This window comes from Pan troglodytes, chromosome 3 (genome assembly GCF_028858775.2).
Source record: "Pan troglodytes isolate AG18354 chromosome 3, NHGRI_mPanTro3-v2.0_pri, whole genome shotgun sequence".
Taxonomy (NCBI): Eukaryota; Metazoa; Chordata; class Mammalia; order Primates; family Hominidae; genus Pan; species Pan troglodytes.
This window is the reverse complement of record NC_072401.2, coordinates 27,370,252-27,382,521: the sequence shown is the minus strand read 5'-3', so window position 1 is coordinate 27,382,521 and position 12,270 is coordinate 27,370,252. Positions and strand designations below refer to the sequence as shown.

Here is a 12,270-nt window from a genome sequence, read left to right as displayed (position 1 = left end):
AATAGCAAGGAAAACATTTTTCCACCTACTTCATCACTTTCCTCTACTTCAATTCCACCATCTTTGTCATCATCCATTTGTTTATGTATTGTTTGAAGAGCTTCCAGACTAAATCTGTCTTCTTCTGTAAAGCATGGTGGACTCAGTGACATGCAGGGATCTGAAAGAGAACAAAGGGCAATTACTAACTTGCCATACCAAAACAAAGGCTATAGTTAGAGAGTATAATTTAAAAGAAAAACCAACGGAATTAAACTTCAGACTAAGTTAAACTAAGAGACTTTAAAACGTCTAACAGAATATTCTTCACATCAAAAGTATAATATATGAACTGACTAAAAATAAATAATCCAATTTAACTAACATCAGGCAACTACAACCAGGAGTTATGTCAGTACTAACTTCAGGTTATCTAAAATCTCTACATCTTTAACCATTTCTTCTTATCCAACCTGAATATTTACTAATCATGATTTACTAATCATTGCCCCTACCAAAAAAACAAATGATCTCCTTCCATTAAAAAAAAAAACACTAAAAAAGCACAGAATACAAAGTGCTATTTTTGCACAATCCAGTTTAATCAAAATGAGTCCTAGAAAATATCACCAAAAAAAGGGAAAGGAAATGTAAAATAGTCACATGACCCTTTTGTTTCCATTTTTCTATTTAAGATAATCCAAGAGTCTACCCATATAGCTTTTTTCAAAATACATAAGTTCTTAGGTTCAACTATGACAACAACAAACAAAAGAAAAAGACTAACCAGATTTTTAAAAATCTTGTTCTTCATGTTATCTTTAATACACATTTACTGGTCAACCCTTTCCCTATGGAATATATGTGAATCCCCACATTCAGGTTGTCAAAAACTAAGTTAGAAAGCATGAAACATTTTTCAATGGCTTAAAATGACTGATGGAAATTACTTCCTGTGCACATAACTAGCTAACAACCTATATACCAAAATGGGAAAGTACTGCCGCAGCTTCACTTACACCCAGTCTGGCTGACTGGTGGACTGACAGAATTCTAGGAACTTACTTCTCTTCTACCAAGTCACTACAATAACATTTCTTTAAAATGCCATCAGAACCACATATATTTCCAGAAATAGTATGGCCTTAAAGTTGAAAGTGGTTAGCATAAGACAGAGGTTAGCCACAGCTTAGTTATCTCATCGATAATTAGTCTATCATCTGGCCCTACTATCGATTAGCTGTCATTAGTTAATTGTGGACAAATCACTTGTCCTTGCGTCTTAGTTGCCTCATCCCTAAAATAAAGCAAGTAGAGATACTTACTAAGATCTATTGCAGCTATAAGGGCCTAAGAATATCTAATTCTGTGCTTAGGAGAAAAAAAGCTGGGAGAAGAGAAGCCAATATTTGAGGCCCACAGATAATTTTATTTTCTAAAAAGAAAAAAAAAGTCAAACTGATATTACCTAACATGTTCCAATTACAGCTGAAAAAATATTTTGGTGATTTAACATTTTTAATAGTTTTAATTCAAAATCTAATGTTAATTTCTTTAGTCTTAGAAGGGAAGTAATCAGAAAAGAAAGGAAACTATAAAAGTAGGAAATGCAATTATAAGTTCTGTGTGATATATAAATACATGTACATACAAATATTTGAAACGCCATTCAAGATTTGCTAAAATCCAAGAACTTAGAGGCATAATGGTCAATTATGATCCCTAATTCACAGAACAATCAAGACCCTGATATGCCCGTAAGTTTGAATTTATTTGCAATTATTTAAAAGATGCAAAATAGAAGATAAGAGCTCAGGTACCAAAACAACATATAGTGTAAAGATCTGTATACAATACGTAGTTGCCTCCAGCAGACCTATTTTTTACACATAGTTTAATCTGCTAAAAAACAAAGTGAAGGTGTTCATTGCAACTGGTATATAAGGAAAGGGCCAGCATCTCTCACTCTGGTTAAATAGGCTTTGTTGTGAAAGTCTCTAAGAGGAGTCAACAGTGAGGACCATATAACCACAGGAAGCTTTAAGAGAAATTAGGAGCAACATGACTTGAAAAAGTCATAGGAAAATAAAATTGGTAATTATTTATTTAAATAGGTATATTTCATAAACACTAGCTAATCTAATAAAATACTCTCTCTCAAGTCTACTTCAAGATGTTAAGACTTCTCCATGAAGTCTTTCATAAACACTATTTCCTAGTGATCACTTCCTTCTCTGCACTCCATTCAATCCACTCAACAACTATCTAATGAGCACCTACCACATGTCAGGCACCAGAAATACCATGGTGAACAAAACAGACAAAAATCCTCATAAAACTTATATTTTACTGGGGACTATGAACCTAACAAGATAAATAAGTAAACAGTATAGGCATGTTAGTAGTGGTAAACATTTAAGGAGAAAGTGAAAAGCAGATATGAAATGTCAAGGGATTTGAAATTTTCAATTTTATCTTCATTTTCTAATCATTCTACCTAAGTCCTCACTTAATGCTGTACTTGATTAAGCTTTAATTGCCTTATGTGTCATTTTTGTCCACACAACTAAGATTATGAACAGGGCAGGGACCATGTTTCTCCACTTCTCACATAATACCCATTTTAGCTGAACATATTTTAAGCCTCTGATAAATTCTGTTACTTCATATATTAACTAAATTACAAACTTCTAGGCTTCTATCCTGTGCAAGGCAGTGACAGGCATTAGGAATTAAAGAGATAAGAGAGTATCCATACTCAAAAAAGCTCACAGTTTTGTGAAAAGGAAGACATGTAGACTCCTACAATGTATCATGTTAGGTAAAAGTTTTCTAGAGGTAAACTTGAAGAATTTTAAATCATCTGTAGCTGATAACCTTGAGAAGAGAGAACAGCATGCCTAGAAGCAGCATCATACATTCAGTGACATAGAAAAAAAAACATAAAACATTCAGAAAAATGCAAGTGGTTTAATATGTCTGTAGTACAAAGATACCAACATACAGAAAAAAGAAGATCAGGTAGAGACTGCTAAAAGGCCAGATCTCTAAAAGCTCTGTTTTTCATACCAGGATATTTGGATTTTTATCCTAAAAACACTGCGAAGCTATTAATGGATTTCAAGGAGGGGAATAACACAATCAGATTCATTTAAAATCTGATAACTCTGGTGACAATGGAATGGGATGATGGCAATTCACCAGATCCCTCTGGTGACAGTGGAATAGGATGGTGACAAGACTGAGAGACACAGCTGACAGTCAGCCTGGCAGCACTCAACAGACCATGCCTCCAAGGAACAGAAACGGTAGATGATGAGACTGCTCTAGGGTTTGGTGTTTTGCCAAGTTTGAGCAGCAGAGGAAAGACAGGAGTTGAAGTTACGGCAACAGTGATCCATTTCTTCACATGAAATTGTATTTCCTTTAAAGTAAGACTCAAGGCTTTTACAAATCTAATTTAGAATAGCTGTGAATTCTGAACTCTATTACCTGTTCTAATGTCTCTTTTCATTTTTAGTTGTTTACCTTCTAGTTAATTCAGCACATATGATCATTTTAACTCAAATTAGCTGGCCTATACTTATTTTAAAATATACAACCTGCTAAAAAAGGTCTGTGCCTATAATTATAATGGTTTCAAAGGCAACTGCTACCAATATTGTTCTCCTTTGCTTATATTTTATAGACACTTTCTTTAGCTACCCAAAATGCCCCAGTGGACATCAGGTACTCCATACTAGTACATCCTCCTCATCTAAACAGAATTCACTCGCTAATTTAAACATGATATGCAGTGCCTATAATAAGTCAGGCTCTGTGCTTGGTGCTGGGCACACAAGGCAACAACTAAGACAAATGTCCTCCCCTCAGTGCCCTCACCTTGTGTTAAATGCAACATAGTGTGATACAGCTTTTGAGTATTATATGCTAAGCATTCTTTTCTCTGGATTAACAGCAGCACTTTGCGCTGAGGGAAAAGGAACCAGCTGCAACAGAATGAGACCTAACCCAAGTCAGCTATCAACACCATTATTAAATTCCACCTTGTTTTCCTGTAATTAGAGCCAAACGCTCAGTATGGTTCTACAGAAATAAAGTAAAATGAATTAAAATTATTTCACCCACCAAGAAATATCTACTACAGGCTGGGCACAGTGGCTCAACGCCTGTAATCCCAGCACTTTGGGAAGCTGAGGCAGGCGGATCACCTGAGGTCAGGAGTTCGTGACCAGCCTGGACAACAATGGCAAAACCCTATCCCTACGAAAAATACAAAAATTAGCCGGGCATAGTGGCATGCTCCTGTAGTCCCAGCTACTCGGGAGGCTGAGACACGAGAATCGCTTGACCTTGGGAGGCGAAGGTTGCAGTCAGTCAAGATCATGCCACTGCACTCCACCCTGGGTAACAGAGTGAGACTCTGTCTCAAAAAATATATACAAATAAAAAATAAAAAAGGAAGAAATATTATCCACTACATTCTAGAAACCAATACTATTTTATCTTCATAATTTATTCTCTGCAACCCTGTATGGTGCAGATAATATCTCTATTTTCCAGATGAGGAAGTAAGACTCATGAGTAACTTGCTTAAGATCACACTGCTAGAAATGACAACTGGGATTCTAAGTATTCACAACTCCAAATCCATGCTCAAGTGTCAGTATAACGAACATAAATGGGTCAGTGTCACCAGCATCAGAGAATTAAGTACCGCTATCACAGATATTGCCAGGACCTGGCTGAGGAGCTGACTGCACCAAGAAGCATAAATGTGCCCCGTGGAAGGAGATCATCAGACACTTGTGGAATGATATTCACAATCTAGAATACGTATCTATACTTCCTGCCTTACTTTTCCTTTAGATAATCTATCTCCACTTTAATTCACACTCCCCTTGAACAAACCATTATATTAAGTATATTATATTGTATCGTAACTTTACCCTAAACTTGACTGAGAACATGCATTGTATTAATTTTTTATTCTCAGTATCTACCACAGTGACATATTTGTTGAATGGTTTAAGTATATGTAAATATTAGAAGCCAAATGAATTAGCTTCTAAATACAATTCATTTATGTAGCAAATATCTAAATGCCAGAGTCTAGGTTAGAAGCTGGGTACACAAAAGGTAAAAACAAATAAATAAAGTTAAAGATGCCAGATGCAATGACAGATATACAAATAAACAATGGTGACAAAACTAAGGGAATAGTCATGTCTACATGCACAGCAAGAAAGGCTTCAAAGAGAAAGTGACATTTACACTGATTCTTGAAAGATGAGCAAGTGTTCTCTAGGAAGACAGGTATAGGCAAGAACATAAGCTAATGATTATTATATAACAAAAGGGTGATAATAACTATCAATATGGAGCATCCTTGTATTTATATTGCATAAAATATACTTATATAAAAATTAAGTGTTACACATTTCACTTTGCCCACAAAGTAGGCATTATTCCCACTTAATTAGAAAATTAACAGAAAAAGTATAAGCAAAGGCCAGATCATGGAGGGATCTACAGATTATCCTAAAGTGACAATAAAGGAGAAAAAAAATTAATAAATTATTCACTGAAAGCCCTAACTTGCAGTTTCCTCCATCGGCAAAGCTCTTTCTTCCAAATATATCCATGGTTGGTTAACTCCTTTCATTCCAACTTAAATGATCCTCCTCAGGGGCTGTCTTATTTCCCTATGTAAGACAGCCTTCTCCTTCACTCTTTCTACTTGTTTAATTTTTCTTCACAGCGCTTTATCACAGGGCAGTATATGAGTTGATTCATTTGCTTCCTAACCCTCCCGCCATAATGCAACCATGAGATCACAGGCTTTGTTTTGATCATTCCTCTTTGCCCAGTGCCTAAACCAGTATCTGGCACACAGTAAGTGCTCAAAATATATTTGTTTACTAAATTACTTATCTAACAGGACTTTCAATATATAGTTGTTTGCTAAATTACTTACCTAATTGGATTTCCAAAATGTTTGAAAGAAAAAAGCTTTTCAAGAAATAATTTGGCTGATTAGAAAAGCAGGATGGAGAAATTAACAAAACTCACCTTTTAACACTGAATTTAAACCTAAGTAGTTAGTAGAAATCTAATAACATTACTCTTCTGCTTAAAACTATTCAGTATTCCCCAGGCCTAAAGTATAAATTCTATTCACTGTCATATAGTATTGTTTAAATACTTATTGAACAAAATATGCAACATACCATACAAAAATAACCAAGCGGAACTTTAAAATATTTAAGACAGTGCTTAAGGCTCTCATACTCTCGTGATAGAGTGAAAACTCCATGAAGTCGAAAATAAAGTCTGTTTTATTGATTACTATACAATATTACTATGTATAGTTACTATACGTAGTATAATACTATATTACTATATATAATTACTACTGTTATACATCTTATATGTAAATTATTATTGTATGTTACCAAATCTAATACACACTTTGCCTGACTTTTACATGTAAGCAATTGCATTTTCAGTGACCTTATGAAAGTGAAACTGGATTTTGGTAATTGGGAGTAGAAAAAGGGAAAACAAGAATAAACATAAACAGGAAATAAGATGAGCTCTGGAACCCACAATAAGCACAGACTGGCTAAGCAGGCTAGTTCTCAACTGAGAGTGGTAAGGCCTCCTCCCTGCTCACTCACCCTCTCTCAGCTGCTACTGGCGGTCAATGGCGGGGGTGTTGTGGAGGGCAAGAATACTGAGTTAACTGCAATGCACAAGCCTGACAAGTCCCACACAACAAAGAACTGTCCTCTGCTATACCAACAGTACTCCCCAATGGAAAGAAGAAACACCAGCAAAAGACAGGTGAAGCAGCAATCAAAGGTGAATGTGTCCGTTTCATTTTTAATCTACAGCATATGTTTGCTACCAAAGAATGCCTATCACAACAGTCTAGGCAAGAAGTAATAGAATATAAACTACAGAAATGATAGTGGGGACAGAAAGAAAAGATCATACTGAAGTGAGAACTAAATATATTAAGAGAAAACAGACAAATATGACTGGCATTTCAGGCCTAAAAGTCATCCTAGGTAAAACAAGGTACATTTTCATCTATCTAGCTGAGCCACACCAAACACAGAATTACAAAATGCATCAAATGCTATTCCCTTTGCCTTCACTAGAGGAATAAATATGGCATATTCTATACTTTGTCATCCTAGTCAATTGATATATGTGGGGAATACAGTTCAGAAACTTATGAAATTAAGAGCTTAAGAAAGAAATGAAGCTGAAAAAAGTGAAGTCTTTAGAGCTAGGTTCCCTCCTATAATATTATTTAAGTCAGCAAATTTCATGCAGAAAAGAACAACTAAGAAGGGGAGCCAGGTGACTCAATCACAAACTAAGGACTGCAGCCCACTAACAGTGTTTAACAGCATATGCCGCCGAGAACTTGGCTTACCACACTGGCAACTATTTAATGAATCTCATGATTAGGATTTTCTTAATTACTACCACTGAGAGAACTTTTTAAATAAGTATTGTTTGTATTTAGTACTTCCACTAATCGCTCAAGCATTTACCGAATCAAATACTTCAATACTTCAAATATTCAATGTGAGTATTTTCAGAGTAAATTCTCGAGAAAATTTTCAGGTGTCATTTTTCAATATACCAAAGACCTGATTCAAACTCAAAAGGAAAGTGAATAACATCTTCCTTCTCTTCTGATACCCTCTCTAGGGCAAAGTCTTTTTCATATTCCTAGTATTCCCTTATATTTCCAGTATCTAGCATACTACAAACACCTAGCACATAACAGGATTAATGGCTATTTCTCCAAAAAGAGTAATGCATAAATAATAAAAGCTGCTGCATATTTTTTAGAGAAAAATGAGTTTCAGCCTTTTGTACATGTTACCTGTTACATGATGATAGGCATTCAAAAAATACTAATATTTATTGAGAGCATATATTACATGCTAGAACAGCAAATAAGAAAGGGAAAGTTGTAACTGGACTAGATATACCAAATGCTATACCAGGAATGCTATAAAAATGCAGGAAGAAGACTCTAGATAATCTCTGATTATCTATTCAGACTTTTCAAAAGTTCAACAATTAAAGGAGACAGACTTTACCAACAGAGGGCTCAGAAACCACTGCAGATGTTCTCTAATTATGGCTTAAGTACTATTCTAAACAGAAAATACAGGACCTTTGGTGAAAACTCCTTCTGACTGATGACTGCCTCTTAGAACTCTGTATCTCTGTAATCACTCACTTTGCATAAAAAGTACCTGCTAATTTACCTGGACCCTAGCAAAAACAAAGTAGTTTCCCTGATTGTTAGCTAAAAGTTCCCCTAAATGATTGCTAACTTCATCTATACCTTTCAAATGTTTTATTTCATTTTTTAATTTTATTTCATTTCATTTTATTTATTTATTTATTTATTTTTTGAGACACACTGTCGCCCAGGCTAGAGTGCAGTGGCATGATCCCAGCTCACTGCAACCTACACCTCCTGGGTTCAAGCGATTCTCCTGCCTCAGCCTCCTGAGTAGCTGGGACTACAGGCGCCCACCACCACGCCTGGCTCATTTTTGTATTTTTAGTAGAGATGGGGTTTCACCATGTTGGCCAGGCTGGTCTCGAACTCCTGACCTCAGGTGATCTGCCCGCCTCAGCCTCTCAAAGTGCTGGGATTACAGGCGTGAGCCACTGCACCCGACCTCAAATGTTTTAAATAGACTATCATACAAACTCAATTCCTTAGGTCCCTTCCCACCTTCCAGAGATATTTAAAAAGTTACCATATTCTGATTATTTCACTCCTACATATTTCCCCACCTGTACCCCACCACACCACCACCAAGCAACTTAAATTCCTGCTGATCTCAGAGCCTCTCTATAGGTGGGAACCAGAAGGTAATGCCTCTACCTCAACAACTGTCTTATTAATATGCAATTCATTTACTAACATACTCCTCTATCCAAAAAGTATCTACACTTACATTCATGGTTAACCAATATGCTCTTTCAGTGTATCTAAATAAGCGAGTAGGTGTATTCATACAGCTGTATTTATCTCTATATTCACTGACAGCTATCTAATTTTTTTATTTTAGTTTGGCTTTTTGTTTGTTTTTTGTTTTTTTGTTTTTTTGAGACAGTCTCACTCCATCACCCAGGCTGGAGTGCAGTGGCATGATCTCAGCTCACTGTAACCTCTGCCTCCGGAGTTCAGGCAATTCTCCTGCCGCAGCCTCCCAAGTAACTGGAATTATAGGCGCTCGCCGACACGCTCAGATAATGTTTATTTTTTTTAGTAAAGAGGGGATTTCACCATGTTTGGCTAGGCTGGTCTTGAACTCCTGACCACAAGTGATCCACCTGCCTTGGCCTCCCAAAGCGCTGGAATTATAAGCGTGAGCCACCGTGACCAGCCAGCTTTCTAATTTTCTCCACTGTTTTATACTATAAATTCCTAGAAAACAATGATGTTTCTGTATATAACATTGTAGCATCTATCATTATCTTAGAAAATAGTTGACTAGGTGCAAAAAAAGAAAGTTAACAGGTGCATGCAAATTTCTTGACTCCTGGTTTCCAGGGATGCTATTGAAAATTTAATGAAAAATGTCTTAAGGAAAAGATTTGGGTGCACACATATATAGAATCACAGAAGCAGTTCTCAACTTCTCTCCAAAGATGATAAAAATCTCACTGACTTATACAAGTGAAACCAAAGTGACCAAAATAATTAAGAACCAGGATTCCAAGCAGCAGTGGCCCTTTTGAGACCCTAGCTCATGCTACTAACATTTTCATTAACCAAGTTATGAGCACAGAGCAGTGGAAGAGCTTTGCTTATTTCTATTTATTTTGTGTTATTTTGGAAGGCAGAATATGATAATTCCAAGCTACAACCACAACATTATGATGTACGCAGTGCTACTGAATTGTATGCTCAAAAACGGTTAAAATGATCAATTTTATGTTACGTATATTTTACCACAATAAAAGCTACAACCAAACACAAGCTACAGTGAACAAAGATGATTAATACTATCTTAACTATATCAACACTAGAGAAATAAAGAGAATATTGTTGTTAGTTCCAGGCATCGATCCAAGTGCAATACGTTGTTTTACTTCTCTCTCAGTACAAGGACTTTTAACAACAATCATGCAAAATAAAGTAAGTTTCACAATTTTACAGATGAGAAAGGTTGAATACTCCATAGAGAAAAAAAGAACTTCAATTCATTCTCACCCTGCCACTTACTATATAACTTCGGGAAAGTTATAACTACTTTGCCTTAATTTCCTCACCTGTAGAATGGAAATAATAGCACCCTTGCAAGGCTATTGTTAGAATTACATGATATATCAATGTATAAAACACCTAACAGAGTATGGCACATATTTGTAACTCAATAGATAACTAAATACTATCATGGAGAGAGAGGAGTAAGGTGCCTACAGTAATTAGTTAATAAACGACACAGTCGGAATTCAATGCTAAGTCTCCTGAAATCTAAGTCTAGCTTTTTGTTATATTACTGTTACCTTAACAGTTATCAAAAATATCTTTTATTTTCCTAAGAGACAAGGTCTCACTCTGTTGCCAAGGCTGAAGCACAGTGGCGCAATCATAGCTCACTGCAGCCTCAAATGCCTGGGCTCAAGCAATCCTCATGCCTCAATTTCCCAAAGTGCTGGGATTACAGGCATGAGCCAACATGCCTGGCCCAAAAATATCATTCTTTCATTTAGAATGAAAATTAGACTTTGTTCTAAATCTTTTGACTGATTCCAAAACCAAATATAGTCTAAAATACAAAGAGAGAGGATAAAGTGGAAATAGAGCATTTACTGTATTATATAAAACAATGACTGTGGCTGGGTGCAGTGGCTCACGCCTCTAATCCCAACACCTTGGGAGGCCGAGACGGGTGGATCACTTGAGGTCAGGAGTTCGACACCAGCCTGGCCAACATGGTGAAACTCTGTCTCTACTAAAAATACAAAAATGAGCCGGGCGTGGTAGCATGTGCCTGTAATCCCAGCTACTTGGGAGGCTGAGGCTGGAGAATCGCTTGAACCCAAGAGGCGGAGGTTGCAGTGAGCTGAGATTGCACCATTGCACTCCAGGCTGGGCGACAGCAAGACTCTGTCTCAAAACAAGCAAACAAACAAACAAACAAAATGACTGGGTGCTTTACTTGATTATCTAATTCAAATGCTGTGTTAGTCTCATACTACCACTTCTCATGATGACTAAACCAAGATTCTCATAGGAAAAGCAATTTGCCCAAGGTTAAACACCTCGTTAACTGTTTTGCTGAAATTCAGCCCAGGTCTGTCCAAATCCAAAGAACTCTATCTTTCCCTATATCTCACAACCTGTCAAGAAAAAGGTTTTCTAGTTTTAAAAATACCCAAAAGAGAATATTCTGAAAGTAAATTCCAAAACAGGAACTCTAAAAGCAGGTTCATTAAAGCTATCACTTCCTAGAAGTATAACCTCCAAAGCACTACTTTCAAAAAGGAAATGTTCATTTGAGACGTAAGTGTTGCTATATGTTTACTGGATTTTTTTTGAACAATTATTTTAGAAAGTTCTTAATGTTTCTAAGTGAAAACATTTCCAACTGAGAAGCAGAGTCCCACCAATTTGGTCTCGGCAACAAAAATGGGTAATTCCCCTTCCGTGTACTGTTCCAAGCTAACAGATTTACAAAGCTATGCTACAATCATAAGGGAAGAGGGGAGAATCAGACATATGTGCACTGTGCCAGCCGCATAGCAAGGGAAATGAGGCCAGACCAGGGACTTGATGTTCAGTGATATTTGTAAATTAAGTATTTTTAAGTTGGGAACTGCTTATACAACATGGAAAGAAACAGCCAACCAATCCCTTTTCTCATGAATAAACCTCCAAAAATAGAAAGCCTCTGTTTTGTTTTGTTTTGTTTTGTTTTGTTTGGGGAGGGGGAAGTCTTACAAAACCCTTCCATATTAAAGTACGATAATTTAGCTTCCAACACACAAGGCTCTAAAGTAATGCACAGTTGCAAAGTGTACTGAAATCTTTATTGATAATTAAAACATCAAAGCAGAAAATGTAATTGTGTCTCTCAATGTTAAAGAAACTATTTTCCAAGTTTTTTTTAATACCCTCTTTAAGACATCCAAAAGCAAGAGGGAGAAAATGGAGACTTCAGTACTTGTTAACAGCCTGCAAAAAGCCTTCACGCAAAAGCTGAATCAGGCAAAGCATCTGTTTAATAGTTTAAG

General features: G+C 36.3%; 1 protein-coding gene across 9 annotated transcripts in view; it reads right to left on the bottom strand.

The window, feature by feature from the left end:
• Positions 1 to 12,270, bottom strand: part of STIM2 (stromal interaction molecule 2) — a 174,974-nt gene that overhangs the window by 101,610 nt on the left and 61,094 nt on the right. For all 9 annotated transcript variants that reach the window (XM_016951428.4, XM_054682822.2, XM_063809450.1 and 6 more), the window contains exon 2: positions 30 to 160. In XM_016951428.4, the coding sequence (XP_016806917.1) occupies positions 30 to 160 (131 nt within the window). The remainder of the gene's footprint in view (positions 1 to 29; positions 161 to 12,270) is intronic.